Genomic DNA, 16,703 nt, shown 5'->3' on the forward strand with positions numbered 1-16,703 from the left:
CTGCAGCGCCGCCTGCTGTCCCGGAGGACGCGCGCTCTGCCGCAGCGCCGCCTGCTGTCCCGGAGGACGCGCGCTCTGCCGCAGCGCCGCCTGCTGTCCCGGAGGACGCGCGCTCTGCCGCAGCGCCGCCTGCTGTCCCGGAGGACGCGCGCTCTGCCGCAGCGCCGCCTGAATGTGATGTTCAGTTTAACTTCATCCATCCGTTTTACAAACTGATTAAAAGCCTCTTGTAGAAGCAGAAATAGCATCCACAGCATGGAAACTGAAATTAGACCCTCTCAGAGCTATTCTTAAAGATGAACATCGGATTATCTTATTATTATTACATGCGGTTAAACATGATGAGACGGTTAAACAAGAGCTGATAAAATGTAAAAACTGTAACTTGAATGCAATGTAAGTCGCTTTGGATAAAAGCGTCTGCCAAATGCATAAATGTAAATGTAAATGTAAATGATGTGTATTATATATATATTTGTGTAAAATGTTTTGATGCAACTTAATGCAACACAATTTTTCCCCTCACAAATGCTTAATTTTAATAATAAATAACTATTACAAACCAAAATAAATCTCTTTTTTTAGTTAATTGGTTTATAAACAATGTTTTGTTGGTTTCATAATAGTAATGATTAAATAGTAATAGTCATGTGATTACTTATTTAAAGGTTTTAGAAAAGTTGTAATATACCTGTCGATGAGTATATGATGGTAATTAATCCTCAGAGTTTAGGAAATTATTAGGAAATGATACAGACAAAAAAACAAATGTAGATTTAAATTGGAAGGTATAAATATAAAAGAAAAAAATGTAATAATAACTGTATTAGAATGATTTGCCAGGTTTCCAGAGTTGCTTTAGCCGCTGGTTTCTGGAGATCACCTTTAAGATCCTGAAACGTTTTTGCATCACAAATAAAATTAGAGACGTATCATTTAAGATTGATCATCGTATTTATCCTGTAAAACAGGCCGTTGCAAAATTCTGTGAAGACATTGACTTGAAGTGTGTTTTCTATCCATTTATTTTATGATTGTATTTATGCAAAATCATTTTTGTGTGATTTGGTATTTTTTGTTCAACGAAGTAGGAATATTGAATTGCAACTCAATGAACGGGATCTTTTGTTTTTTTATGAGTATATTGTTGACTCATTATATATGAGATATTCTTTGTTCACAAATGTAAATGTGCAGTGAACAAAACTAATTTTACTCATTTTAAAATAGAAATAGGTCACTACCTGTATACGTTAAAAGAAACAAGAAATAACAAAGCTGGAAAAAAAAAGTATTATTTTCATTATTTTCAAATCAAACGATCCGTCGGACCTGAGTAGGTATCAGTCTCTGCTGATGTCCACACTGCCAAATCCTCACATTTCCACAACAAGATCAACAGCGCTCCAGACATCATCAACACATCGCTCCTCACAGGCATCTTCCCCACTGCGTTCAAGCAGGCTCGGGTAACCCCACTGCTCAAAAAACCTACATTAAACACTTCTCTTATAGAAAACTATAGACCTGTCTCTCTCCTTCCATTCATAGCAAAAACACTTGAACGAGTTGTCTTCAACCAGGTCTCATTGTTTCTTTCACAGAACAACAAACCGGACGCTAAACAGTCAGGTTTCAGGAGTGGCCATTCAACTGAGACTGCGCTTCTCTCGGTCACTGAAGCCCTGCGAATTGCAAAAGCCCTTTCCAAATCATCAGTCCTCATTCTGCTGGATCTATCTGCCGCGTTTGACACTGTCAATCATCAGATACTCCTCTCCACTCTCTCATCACTGGGCATCACTGGCATTCCACTTCGCTGGTTTGAATCCTATCTCACTGGTAGGTCTTTCAGGGTGGCCTGGGAGGGAGGTATCCAAAGCACATACACTGGTCACTGGGGTTCCTCAGGGATCGGTTCTTGGACCCTCCTCTTCTCCACATACACTACATCACTGGGTCCCATCATACAGGCACATGGATTCTCATACCATTGCTACGCTGATGACACACAGCTCTATCTCTCCTTTCAACCAGATGATCCAACGGTAGCTGCGAAGATCTCAGGTTGCCTGGCGGACATCTCGGCATGGATGAAAGAACATCACCTGCAGCTCAACCTGGCAAAGACTGAGCTTCTTGTCTTTCCTGCCGCTCCAACTCTACAGCATGACATCACGATCCAGTTAGGTTCATCAACAATTACCCCATCAACTTCGGTCAGAAATCTTGGTGTAATCTTTGATGACCAGCTGACCTTCAAAGAGCACATTGCAAAGACTGCTCGATCTTGCAGGTTTGCACTACACAACATCAGAAAGATCAGGCCCTTTCTGACGGAGCATGCTGCACAACTTCTTGTCCAGGCCCTTGTCATTTCTAGGCTGGACTACTGCAATGCTCTTCTGGCTGGACTTCCATCAAACACAGTCAAACCTCTACAAATGATTCAGAATGCGGCGGCACGACTGGTCTTCAAGGAACCCAAAAGAGCCCATGTTACACCTCTCTTTATCTCCTGCACTGGCTCCCGGTCGCAGCTCGCATCAAGTTCAAGACACTGATGCTTGCTCATAGAACAACCACAGGCTCAGCACCCGCCTACATGCACTCACTATTAAGAATCTACATCCCCTCCAGAAGTCTGAGATCTGCTAGTGAGCGACACCTCGTGGTACCATCACAGAGAGGCTCACAATCACTCTCCAGAACATTCTCCTTCACCGCTCCTGGCTGCTGGAATGATCTTCCCACCCGATCCGGAGCGCGGGATCCCTGCCAATCTTCAAGCAACAGCTGAAAACTCATCTCTTTCTCTTTATTTATTCCTTCCCTTGCTAGCTTGTACTTATTTAAACAATGCCTGAGACTCGGTGTTACGAGCACTTCGTCTGTCTGACTGCCTCTTCAAGATGAATCGCTTTATGTGTTCCCCAATTGTAAGTTGCTTTGGATAAAAGCGTCTGCAACATGACTAAATGTAAATGTAAATGTATTTTAAAGCCTTAAATCTACTCTTTGAATAATTTGTCATTATTTGTACTTGTTTATGGCCATGTGATTTTCTTATTGCTTATTTTATTTTTTTATTGTGTTCGTTTATTATTGTATTTGTTTTGGTGTAATTTATATGTTATTGGCCTTGTATGTTCTTTGTTTTAAAAACTGAAATAAAACAAAAGAAAAAGAAAAGAAAAGTCATGGACATTTGAACACTGATGTGGACGATAGGAGCTCTGAAGCTTTAAATGAAGAACTTAATATTTAGTATCCAGTACATCACCACATGCACGTGTTCGTTACATGCTTTGACAGCGCGGCAGAGAGGAGTGTGTGTGTGTGTGTGTGTGTGTTAAACGGAGATAAAGGCGTGCTGTTCAGCTCAGACTGAAGCGGCGCGCTGTAGTGACGCTGAGCGCTAGGTGGCAGCACTCTCCTCGCGCGCCTCAGCTCCACACGGAAACCGCGCGAGGAAGAACGCCAGCGTCCCAGAATGCACTGCGGCCCGTCAGAATTGCCAGTCATCTTCGGCGTGAATTCAAGAGCTCCAGCAACTTCTTATTTACATGCGTGATTGTGGCGTGACGGGATCGAGCTCCAGCATCTGAGCGGCGCCATGAAAGAAGCGACGGCTAAGAGACGCGAGAAGCCCCGCGCGGAGAAAGAGAAGAGCGGCGCGGAGCCGCAGGATGTGGAGATGAAGGAGGAGGACCAGCGCGCGCCGCGAGAGCTGGACCAGCTGACGCTCGACGGTCTGGACAACACTCACATACACACATATATATCATCATATATATCAGTCACGACACGAGCAGACGCAGCGCCGGTGTTTACCGGTCAAACCGCTCTGACCTCTCTGTAGTCTGCCCGTTTATTACCGGACCGTTGCTGTCCTGAAGCGTCCAGATCCAGAAGGTGAACTGACCTGGTTCAGAGCTAGTTACAGTAATCGCTAGTGTAGTACAGAGCAGTTACACATTTAGCCTGGCAGTGGACGGCAGGTCAGAAATGCTGTTAAAGGGGTCATCGGATGCCCGTTTTCCACAAGTTGATATGATTCTTTAGGGTCTTAATGAGAAGTCTATAACATACTTTGGTTAAAGTTTCTCAATGGTAGTGTAAAACAACACCCTTTTACCCTGTCAAAAACAGCTCTGTTGGCAGCAAGCCCTTTCGGTGCATGGCCCTTTAAATGCTAATGAGCTCTGCTGACCCCGCCCCTCTCTTCCGTTGGGTGACGCAGTTCTCATGATATTGCTTACTTTAGCCGCTGAACTTGCTATCTAGCACATTATTAGGAAAGGCGATTTGCGAAGATTCATAAAAAAAAACCTGATACTCACTTCTTCTGGAGGTGAAGCTGGATCACGAATGATTCGCGTGAACATAAACGCATTGAGGCAGATCCCTTTAAAAACAAACCTAATCCTCTGCGTCTTCAGCGGCTCAGATGACGGGAGTAAATGACGACTGCTATGTTCATTATTACATCCAACAACAAAACACCTCAATCGCGTAGGAGACATTCTTATCTACATCTGCTCCGGCGTCCAAACAATTAGCCTCCTTCACTGAAATCAGACATTACGTCAGCGCAGGGTACAGTTAGCTCTGTTACAGGCCTGCGCCTGTTATGTTACTGTGCTCTTTTCTCAAATAATGCTTCTTACCTTTCTGTGTTGTCTGTTTTCTGTTTATAATTGTTGTTATATAATCTACAAAGAAGTCACATTGTACTTGTTTGTCGGTCATGTGCCTCTCAGACCGCTGGCTCGTGAGATAATACACTCAACATAGCTGGGTTTGATATAGTCTTCGATCTCCGGTACATTTGAGCGTATTATCTCCGTTTACTCAGTCATTTCCCTCGAATCACCACGTCATGATAAATTACTTCAGAATGACAGCATTCTATCCAGGAATACATCAAACAACTCTAACTGAGTCCGGTTGAAGCGTATTAAACTCCACGTAACCTGATATAATAGGAATAAAGTCATGAATCACAGTCATCTCTTGTTTAATATTTATTTCCCAGGACACATTATACAACGTACATTTAAGCCGTCACGTTAATAATGCAATGGAAAGCAAGTAGAAAATACAATATTACTTTAATAATAATAATAGTAGTGAAGAAATCCACGTGGAGAGTCATAATGCACGGACAGAATGAAAACTAACGGAATTATATTTGCCACCATTTAGAATTAAACTTGTATTTGTGATGAAATTTTTCAAAATTGAGATTTATACATCAGTGGAACAAATAATCTTTCCATTGATGTATGGTTTCTTAGGATCGGATTATTATTGAAAATCTGAGGGTGCAAAAAATAAAAAATATTGAGAAAATCACCTTTAAAGTTGTTCAAATGAAGTTCTTAGCAATGCATATTACTAATCAGAAATGAAGTTTTGATATATTTCTGGTAGGAAATTTACAAAATATCTTCATGAAACATGATCTTTACTTAATATCCTTTTTTTTTTTTTTTTTTGGGATAAAAGAAAAATGGATAATTTTGACCCATATAGTGTAGTTTTGGCTATTGCTACAAATATACCCCAGCGACTTAAGACTGGTTTTGTGCTCCAGGGTCACATTTATGCTCAAAAACCACGTAAAAGTGAATTTTGTATCAGATGATCCCTTTAAAATGAGTTGACGTAGATGACATACAGACTCCAGACGCGCTGGAGAGAGAGGTTTGTTCTGCGTGCCGAGGCTGGGTGCCGTCACGTGTCCTGCATCAGCTGACGGGGCGTTGTGCAGATACTGTTCTGGGAAATCTAACTGATAGAATATTAGCTGGCAAGGAGTGAAACACACATTATTTGCTCTGAATGTGAGAGAGAGTCCAGTGTGATAATCCGAGCACTCATGCTTCCTCCTGATCTTGGCGTGTGGATGTTTTGATGCAGATATCAAGGAGCACGTGAAGCAGATCGAGAAGGCCGTGCAGGGGAAGGAGCCGCGCTTCGTCCTCCGCGCCCTGCGAGCTCTGCCCTCCACCAGCCGCCGGCTCAATCCCAATGTGCTGCACAAAGCCGTGTCCGGATACTACACGTCCAACGCTGCCAGCAAAGAGTTCCTGCTCGGCTTCCTGGACGAGGTACCAGACACACACCTTTCTGCTCCGCAGCGTACATGTCTGCAGTTTCCGACTGGTTTTGAAATCAGAAGTTGGGCTGTACACGCAAATCAAATAGAGTGCTATAGACTGTAAATATTCCTGCCGGTGCGGGCGAGTCTTGTTAGAGATGCTGCTCTACCAGTTCCTCTGTGTGTCGCAGCCCTAACCCGAGTCCCAGTGCGTTACAGTAACTCGTGTGTTTGTGCTTCAGCCGGTGGAGAGTGAAGGAGACGTGCTGTTCAGGCCTCGCATCGGGAAAGCTGCGGCCGCGCCGCTCATCCCGGAGGTGGAGGCCTACCTGCAGCTGCTGATGGTGGTCTACCTCACCAACAACAAACGCTACACCGAGGTCAGCAGACTGCGCTTACCGCTCCTCTGGTCAATGATAATGAGGGCTTTGTCTTTGCTTTATTAGTTATTCTTAACCATGCATGTGTACATAAAATGAATAGGAAATATTAATCAAATAAAAATCCAGCTCATTTCACTGTAGTCCAGCACAGATAATAACATTCAGTGAGATTAATACTTGACCGATGAAGTGATTGTCCAAGCAGTGTTTTCAGCTGTAACCCTGTGTCCTGCTCAGGCCCAGAAAGTGTCTGATGATCTGCTGCAGAAGATCGGCTCTCAGAACCGCCGGGCTCTGGACCTAGTGGCTGCCAAGTGTTATTACTACCACTCGCGCGTGTACGAGTTCCTGAGCCAGCTGGACGTGGTGCGCAGGTGAGGCTGTGACGGTAGGTTGCCTGTCGGTTCGGCTGCGCGGCGCTGCTCACGCTCCTGTCCTCTCCTCTCTCACGACCCCAGCTTCCTGCACACGCGTCTGAGGACGGCTACGCTCCGCCACGACGCCGACGGCCAGGCCACGCTGCTCAACCTGCTGCTGCGCAACTACCTGCAGTACAACCTGTACGACCAGGCCGAGAAACTGGTGTCCAAGTCCGTCTTCCCTGAGCTGGCCAACAACAACGAGTGGGCGCGCTATCTGTACTACACCGGTGAGTGACGAGCCCTGCGTGAGCGGGACAGACTCGGCGGTGCTGTCTAATGCTACCGAGTCGGTACTTCCGGCACATCTGGCTTCAAATGAACTGGCATTTGGCTCCAGACCGCGTCGTTCAACTCGTCAGTGCTACTGAGGTGCTTTCAAATGCTGCAGAATTCGGTGTTATGAGCAGAACGTACGTCAGAAACGCAGAGGTATTAATACTAACCGCACCCGTAGTGTTGAGGCAGAAAGAGCCGAAGGCGTTACGTTATTCCTTTCAGGGTTTGTGCAACCTTTTGAGAGAGAAATTCAAGCACTTTCCAATGACTTACAAGTATTTCACACAACTATTTCCAGCACTTTAAAGCTCTAAAATGATCCAATTTGAATGTTATTTTTAATAGGATGACCAAAATATATTTTGTGCTAAACAGTTATGTACAATCAAAAAATATATCAAATCACAATTATACCCTGTAGAAGGCAGCAGAGGAGCACTTATTATAGTCATGTGCCACATGTGCATGTAGACTATACTCGTCATTCATTTCTAGCTTTTCCTTATTATTTTGAAATGATAAAATATCAAATCAAGAAATCAGATTTTGTCAGAGTTGTACACTTTTTTTTTTCTTGTGTGCATGAAGTATGAAAAACAAACCTTTCTTCAATTTGTGACTAAATTTCACATAATCACTGAAGTTGTTAGTCAGTTTCATACAGAAGAATAATAGTGCATTTAATAAGAATAGAATATATACTTTTTCTATATCAAATATTATGTTATTAGATTTTAATATTATTATTAGATTTTGCACGTTACTGTTGTTAATAAAAGTGAGCTTTTTGTAAGTTTCCCATCTCAAGCTCAGAGCTTTACTGTCAAATCTGTATAAACATGAAATAAACAAGAAATGAACATAATATTATTAACTGCACTTATTTATGCAAAACAATAGTAATGTTCTGATTAACTGATCTTCTCCTGGTCTGCTCTCAGATGTTAGTCTGTACAGCGCTTGAATTTGGCAGGAATGTCAAATATATATATATTAATAATAAATGTTATAATATTAATTTCATCATGTGTATTGTATTGCTCCGTGTCCTGAAGACACAGTTCTGCTTCTGTGACGTCGCTCGCGTCCTGAATGTGTAAAGGTCTTCACCGGAGCGCTCTTCTGATTGGCTGTGATTGATTGTGTGGCGTATTGTAGCTGTGTCACGTGGTCTGGACAGATGCAAATTTGCAGGAATGATGTAACATAACTAGTAACTATTGTTACGACGCGATTGAGTTTAGAATACATTAGTTTAACACTAACGATCGTATCCCAGCTCACACTGTGCTTTGCTATCACGATGTGATTTTCTCATGGTCAGGGCGGATCAAGGCCATCCAGCTGGAGTATTCGGAGGCGAGGAGGACTCTGACGAACGCCCTGCGTAAGGCTCCTCAGCACACGGCCGTGGGCTTCAAGCAGACGGTGAGTGAGGCTCTGTGTGCGCTGGCTGCTGGTGTCGGGCTGTGTCTGAGTGTCGTCTGTGTCCGTCAGGTGCATAAGCTGCTGATCGTGGTGGAGCTGCTGCTGGGGGAGATCCCTGACCGCCTGCAGTTCCGCCAGCCGTCTCTCAAGAGGTCCCTCATGCCCTACTTCCTGCTGACCCAGGGTAACTCCGCCCCACAAACACCTCCGCACTCACACACGCCGTGAGAAAATCCATTTCTGCTGTAAAGCAGCTCAGCCGAAGGCGTCCTCTGCAGTGGTTTGTGTGTTGGTTCAGTGGTGCGGGAGGAGCGGCTGTAGTTCAGGTCATGTCGGATCGATCGTCTTTATGAGTCGTTGTTACAGTGGGAAAACGTGCCGGACGCAGCAGCCAAAGACGTCTGTGTTGAGAAGGTCCTGTCCTGCAGAGTTTAGCTCCAGCCCTAATTAAACACACCTGAAGCTGCTAATCAAGACTCGCTAGAAACATGTTGGAGCTACATTTTACATACAAGAAAACTATTTCCCGTTTGTCTTAAAAGTAGTTATATTTCCAATTCTGAACGTGCTGTTGGTGTTTGCTCTGAGTTCAGTGCAGTGTGACGTTACTCTTAACTCCGTCCTCGTAGTAACTGTGGTCTCTGCTCTGTCTAGCGGTGAGAACTGGAAATCTGGCCAAGTTTAACCAGGCGCTGGATCAGTTTGGCGAGAAGTTCCAGGCAGACGGCACCTACACGCTGATCATCCGTCTGAGACACAACGTCATCAAAACCGGTGAGTTCTGCTCCTCTTCACCTTCATTCATGGCGTCTTACTGACAATAAGCAGCTGAACAATAAGCTGAATCCTTCTGCTGTAGTGCAGACTCGACTCGGACGCTTTTGCATGTTCAAAGTCTAGTGCGTGTGATCGTTAAAGTGTTTACTGAAGTAAAATATTTTACTAAGAGTGTAGTCCAAATAAATGAATAAATCTGACTCTTACCTTAAAGTACAGACGGTATAATCGGTCTTCAAATGTGTGTTCTGGGATAAAGAAATGACTCTGTTCTGCTGTAATACTCAGTCACTGGCTTGGTTGCCCTCAGAAAATCCCAAGAGACGACGAGTCTCAACTCAGTCTCACCAAATATTGCAGAATGTTTTAATTTAGCTGATTAACACCGGTGTGAACTCTGCAGATGTTACTTCAGTGTTATCAGGCCAAATTAAGCTCTGTTATTAGCTTAGGTCTTTATCTTTTACCGGCCCCGGCCCCATCCTCACTGGTCCTGAAGCTGTGAACTCACTGCGATCCAACGAGTGTATTCTATAACAGAGATGTTATCAGGCAGTTTTAATAATGTTAAAAAGGTTTAATATTTATAAAGTAGATTATATGTCTTTCGTTGTGAGTGCAGAGTGCTTCCAGAGAGGCTCCGCCCACACACGCCTCTGATTGGCTGTGATATTTGATTGATTCTGTCACGTCTGCTGTGGACCCCTGATCTATAATAGAGAATTATATATATTATTATTATATAGATCAGTGGTGTGGATGCACAACTTGCTTGTTGCGTCGCGTGTAGTTAGGACGGTGTTAGTCTGGATCCCTGATGTTGAACAGGACGTTTAGTAGTAATATAGAAAATAAATAAATAGTGGTGAGAAGGAATATGAATGGCTTAATTTCACTCACAAGCTGTTCAGTGCATATGAATGAATCTCACTGCAAGCGTTATAATGATTTTAACGAGTATGTGTGTCCCGCGCAGGGGTGAGGATGATCAGCCTGTCGTACTCGCGCATCTCTCTGGCCGACATCGCACAGAAGCTGCAGCTGGACAGCCCTGAAGACGCAGAGTTCATCGTGGCCAAGGTGAGGCTCGCTCGGTCATCTGATGGGCTTCATCAGTAATGAGGTCAAGCATGTGACCGTCTCTGTCTGTCCAGGCCATCCGTGACGGTGTGATTGAGGCCAGTATAAACCACGAGAAAGGTTACGTCCAGTCTAAAGAGACCATGGACATCTACAGCACTCGAGAGCCTCAGCTGGCCTTCCACCAGCGCATCTCCTTCTGTCTGGATATACACAACATGTCCGTCAAGGTAGGATTTCTGCGATTACACCAATAATTGCATTTTGATGAATTGGTGCATTCATGTTACCTGAGCCTGGACTACTTCAAGTAGTGAAGCATGTAAGTTCATATAAATATAAGCTGAAAAAAGTGAACATGGATTGACATGTAAATTAATTACACCATAAATGCGTATAATCAAAGTCTGCTGTGTTTCAGTCAACACCTGTGTTTAAAGCAGCGTTACTCGTTGTGCGGCTCACCAAGCTTTAACTGCTCGCACGGCAGTAATAGATCAATAAAGATATTTCATAAAAACATTAAAAACAAGCAGGGCTATAACATAAACCATTAAAAAAAACACGTGTCTACACCGGACGCGACAAAATAACCCATTATAATCAGGGCTTTATGATTTCCAAGAAAACCGTAAAAACAGAACTGTATAACGTGGAATGTCACGGAATTTGTCAAAGTTTGGATGAATAAATCAAAATTAGGTCATTACACTTGAATCAAATTGTGATATGGACCAGTATCTGTAAATATTAAGCTGCAAAAATACCATTTAAATATGAATCCTGCGTGTCTTTGAATGGCACAGACGCGTTTCGTTTACTGTTCACTCAGGGGAGACAGACAACATTTTGGAACAGTAAACATGTCAGGCTAAATAATTAAAATAAATAATTGAATTCTTGTTAATTAAATTAAGTGCAGTCACTAGTGAGCCTAAACCTGCAGCTCAACAATAATCAGAACATAATTTCTATAAAAAAATAAAAAATGCAGTCATTAAACCTGCAGCTCAACAAGGTTTTTGGAGATATGCTCACTTTCTACACATTCATCTTTCGGTCCAAGTTATGAGCGGTGAGGTACAAAGATGTGTGCACATACACATAAGAAGAGGCAAGTGTGTCACACACACACACTCTCACACACACTCACACACACACTCACTCTCACACACGCACACACTCACACTCTCTCACTCACACTCTCTCACTCACACACTCTCTCACTCACACACTCTCTCACTCACACTCTCTCTCTCACTCACACACTCTCTCACTCACTCACACACTCTCTCACTCACACACACACTCACTCTCTCGCACACACACACTCTCTCACTCACACTCTCTCACTCACACACTCTCTCACTCACACACTCTCTCACTCACACACTCTCTCACTCACACACTCTCTCACACTCACACACTCTCACTCACACACTCTCTCACTCACACACTCTCTCACTCACACACTCTCACTCACACACACTCTCACACTCTCACACTCTCACACTCTCTCACTCACACACTCACTCTCACACACTCTCACACACACTCTCACTCACTCACACACTCACACTCTCTCACACACACACTCTCACACACACACTCTCTCACTCACACACTCTCTCACTCACACACTCACACTCTCTCTCTCACACACACACACTCTCTCGCACACACTCACACACACTCTCACACACACTCACACACTCTCACTCACTCACTCACACACTCACTCTCTCGCACACACACACACACACACACACACTCTCTCGCACACACTCACACACACTCTCACACACACTCACACTCTCTCACTCACACACTCTCACTCACACACTCTCACACTCTCTCACACACACACTCTCACACTCTCACACACACACTCACACACTCTCTCGCACACACACTCTCACACTGTCTCACACACACTCTCTCACACACACTCACACACTCTCTCACTCACACACTCTCTCGCACACACACTCTCACACTCTCTCACACACACACACACACACACACACACACACTTACTGTCTCTCTCCGTACAACACTCAAACAGTGGCAGAGACACCTGAGAGCCAGCAGTTTGTTTGTTTTTTAAATGACCTGATTTTGAACAGATGTAAACAATGGCAGGAGGCTTATAATTATAGACGTGATACCAGCTGAATTTAATTATTGTACTAAATCACAGAAACGCAGTACTTTAGTCTGCTATTCCCCGCTCTGTGAGGTAACAAGGGAGGAAACTAGCTGACATTAGCTAGTTAATTAGCCATGTTATCTGCCTCGGTAGCAAGCCAAATTGTGTTTATTTCAACACTGAAACAACCGGGGCATGGGTCTCTGTCTCGATCGAGGGTGAAAGAGGGAGAAATGAAGACGACATGGAGATATCGTTTGTGTACGACCTGGAAGTATTTATGTAGCGATCGGCACCAAAACGTCATCTGTAGGGAACATCGTTGTGTTCGGAACATTAGTCTGTTACCTGAGAGATTCCCACACGGCAGACTCTCCCTGACCGCTCGCAGCAGCCGGAGGAGCAGGGGTCATGTGACGGCCGGAGGAGCAGGGGTCATGTGACGGCCGGAGGAGCAGGGGTCATGTGACTCCTTGCGCTCGTCACTGCTCACAACTGAGTCCTGCACTTCCCGTCTTTGACACGTAAAAAACTGCGCATACCGCAGGAACGGTATAATGGAAAATTTGAGTGGTTTTGAAACCGTGAACTAACCCAAAACAGCAGAATTACAAGATGGAAATCTAGACTAGAAAGAGAAGCTTGCTCTGCCCTTACGTCCATGACACTGACTCACTGCGGAGTTATCCTGTAGAAGAAAACAGCTCGGCGTGTTTTGAAGCTGGGATGCAGGTCATGTGCTGGTCTTAAACCGGTCGGAGCAGCACAGGACCAGCTCAAACTTCATGTTGTTTGCAGCGCACTAGCCGTCCAGTAATCGCAGGAAGCTTTGTGCTTTACTTTTTGATAAACAAAGTCTCAGCTTTAAAATTATGCCAAATTCATAATGAAATTCAAACAATAAATACGGTTTTGGTGCTCATTAATGCGGCAGGCGCGATCGCTTTAGCGCCTCAGTAAAGAGAAAGATATAATGGGTTCACTGCTGCTTGAACTATTACAGTATAGTACATAATGAACATGAATTAACTTCAAAAGGTAAGCTACGCCTACAGAACATCTTACTGAAGTGTCTCGTGTAAAGCTCATTCAGTGTTTCAAAGCTTGTAATAATACATTTTCCTCAGAATAACCATTCGGAGTCCATAAGCTCATCAGTCAGCAGAACAATAACCGTAAAGAAGAGCATTTTGCTGTATCTATTGCATATTAATATTTTTACATGATTCAACTCCTCCTATAAAAGTGCATTTTACTGATGAAGACAGACAGAATGTGTGAAAGACGTGACGATGTCTATGAGCTGCATTGAGAAGCGCACACTACTCAGTGGCCGAGCGGTGCTTGTGGTCCGTGATATCGCCACAGATTCTGTGTGATGAACAATTCTGTGACTGTATATTTCAATTGTTGGAAAAGACATTTAGTTCCCATCATCTACAAGATGGATTAAAATGCTGATAAATCAAGAAAAGATGAGACACAAACACATGACAGTATGATTGAAATGTAAAAAAAAAAAAATTATAATAAAATAAAACCTGTTTATTCTGTGGCACCTAAAAATTTTAATTTTTTCTTCTAGCAGCCAATGGCTCTTTTTCTTTGTTGTTGTCTAGAGCCCTGTTTAGACGAGGAATAGTGCGCAGGGAGTGATTTAAGTGCTGTTCTGTGTTTCAGGCCATGAGGTTCCCACCAAAGGCGTACAACAAGGACCTGGAGTCTGCCGAGGTAAGAGCCGCACACTCACTGTCTGCCGCTGCGCCGAGCGTCCGCGGGAGCTCATCCGCTGTCTGTGTGTTCACAGGAGAGAAGAGAGCGAGAGCAGCAGGATCTGGAGTTTGCCAAAGAGATGGCAGAAGATGATGATGATAGCTTCCCATGAGTCTGCAGACTCGCAGACTCTTTTTTTTTTTTTTCTTTTCTTGTGTTATTTCAGTCTCTTCTTTGAATTTTGCCGTCTGTTCCTCCCGGATTCTTTAGCTTTGCTCTTATTATAATCCATGAACATACCGTGTGATATAACATTATAAACAACATCAGAATTTCTCCAGTTTTGTTGTTTTTTCACCAGTGCATGCATCAGTTTTATACATTCATGGGAATAATGTGGTTTGCTGCAACAAAAAAAAACTCAAACACACGAGCGTCTTGTTAGAAAGTTTTGAATTGAATTGAAAAGCATTGTCTTGTTTTATCAAATGATCAAAATTCATGATGTAACGTGAGAATAGTTTGGAAATGAGTGGAACTGACTGGATATAAAGTGTTAACAGACAGTACGGTCAGACCACGCTTCTCTGTGTTACTCGTTTATTTTTGTTCTTGTATTAAAATGAAAGACTTTAGTTAAATGTGTGGTTGATATAAGCGTTGAACAGATGAGTGTTAAGAACGGCGTCGCTGCTTCTCGTCTGGAAGTGCATCTGTGCTGCAGGTGTGATGAACCGCAGAGGCATGCGTGTCGATAGCAGCCTGCGGAAAATATTCTGTTCAATTATTAACATAAGATTACAAAACTTTCTTAAAACCCACAAAATCTTGGGAAAAAGTCAGATTGGATTTCTGCCACAGAACACCTGCCCACACTTACACCCTCCACACTATCATTGATCCGCACGCGCACAACACAAAACCAAAATCTGTGCTTTAAGGAAAATAAATACTCATTCAGAGCAGGACACCAGGTCCTCCGACACACTCATGAACACCTGTCTGGGACTAAACATCCGCTCCGTCTGGCTGAGAGTCTACTCCAACCAAACCACACAGACACCACTACACCACCTACTGGAACGATGCCACTGCAATACAAAAGAAGATGGAGCTGTATTCACACCTGAAGAGACCGCAGAGCACCTGCGCTGTGTGAAGGAGCACTAATGAGTGATGGCTGTCTGCTGGAGAGAGACTCGCTGCTCGAACAGCTGGAAACACTGCGCTGCGATTACTGTCGCAACATCACAGATGCAGATTTCCACAAATTAAACCAAATTTTAAGGCATTACCAAATACAGAAAAATGAAGTCACGTTTTATGGGAAAATTCCAAAATGATCACAACAGCAGCAAGATATGCATCAGCCTGCCACAAGCTCGCACTGCCAGCCGAGGACAGCACTGCAATCATTCAAAGGCTCTTATTTATTCTCAAACAACGTCTTAAATATGTTTCTTGTTTGTGGAAAAAAAGAAGAAAGAATACATGTACACATTTACTTGGTTATTGTACCGATCTATCTTGTTCTGTGTGTTATATAATCGTTTGTTCCTTGTTCGTGTAATGGACGATGCTTTGGCGAGTCATGCCAGCACCGAGTCCGGATGATGCTGGTTCTGAGCAGCTGTGTGTCTGGTTATTAATCTAGATTTCCTAGGTTTGGTTGGAGTTCTGAGAGGTGTTTTGGTCTGTTTTCAGATGCTGTGTTATTATCTGAGGGGACGCTTCAGCTCGGATCCGGTGATCGCGGTATTTTCATGTTTTAGTACAGTTCAAATAAAATTACACGGTAACTTTAAACCGTGTTAAGAGTCGCTTTTCCTCTTAACGGCAGCAAGGAGCGCTATAGGTGCACAATAATTCATCTTTACACTAAACTGCAGATCTCATGTGATGATTAAACTATTATTTTTAGCGAGAACTGATGGATATTGTCGCGAACGCTGCTGGATTCGGTGGTCGACGGTCCCTTCAGATCAATGAAGAATCACATCAACTCTTCTAAAATATTTATATGATAACTAGTTTAAACAGTTTTGTTTTTATAAATATTTTGATATATTCTAAAACATAACGATGATTTTTAGCAGTAAAAATCAATGTATGGCACAAACGGCATTTATAGTCCGTATCTCATATTTCCTTAATGTCTTGTACCTTTGACGGTGTTAAACACGTGTCACGTGGACGGGAATATGCATGGAAATGATATGCAGATGAGGTTATGCATAGTAAAGCTGGGCGCTGTACGCTGCGTGTGAGATGCGCGCGCAGTGTTCCTCTGACCGGGGTTATAGAGGGATTTCTGCGCAGCTTCCGGCGCGCATGCTTTTATAAATCTGAAAACTTTTGTGCGTACGAAC

At 43.5% G+C, this 16,703-nt stretch overlaps 1 protein-coding gene across 1 annotated transcript; it reads left to right on the top strand.

Annotated features, from left to right (window-relative positions):
* The first annotated feature begins 3,397 nt into the window (after window positions 1–3,397).
* psmd3 (proteasome 26S subunit, non-ATPase 3) lies at window positions 3,398–14,969 on the top strand. Its single transcript, XM_058754022.1, has 12 exons — window positions 3,398–3,752; window positions 5,926–6,116; window positions 6,349–6,486; window positions 6,727–6,863; window positions 6,948–7,138; window positions 8,512–8,615; window positions 8,685–8,799; window positions 9,270–9,389; window positions 10,369–10,472; window positions 10,547–10,702; window positions 14,302–14,352; window positions 14,429–14,969. Exons 1-12 carry the CDS (start codon window positions 3,617–3,619, stop codon window positions 14,504–14,506), a joined length of 1,521 nt encoding a protein of 506 aa, XP_058610005.1. The 5' UTR covers window positions 3,398–3,616; the 3' UTR covers window positions 14,507–14,969.
* The last annotated feature ends 1,734 nt before the right edge of the window (window positions 14,970–16,703 follow it).

Source organism: Onychostoma macrolepis, chromosome 19, assembly GCF_012432095.1.
Source record: "Onychostoma macrolepis isolate SWU-2019 chromosome 19, ASM1243209v1, whole genome shotgun sequence".
NCBI classification, from domain to species: Eukaryota; Metazoa; Chordata; class Actinopteri; order Cypriniformes; family Cyprinidae; genus Onychostoma; species Onychostoma macrolepis.

Excerpts from the sequence above, each read along its gene's own strand:
- psmd3 (XM_058754022.1), top strand. The coding sequence starts at position 3,617 with ATGAAAGAAGCGACGGCTAAGAGACGCGAGAAGCCCCGCGCGGAGAAA. Across the intron at positions 8,616-8,684 it reads CCGTGGGCTTCAAGCAGACG|GTGCATAAGCTGCTGATCGT; the intron begins GTGAGTGAGGCT and ends TGTGTCCGTCAG. Across the intron at positions 14,353-14,428 it reads AGGACCTGGAGTCTGCCGAG|GAGAGAAGAGAGCGAGAGCA; the intron begins GTAAGAGCCGCA and ends GTGTGTTCACAG.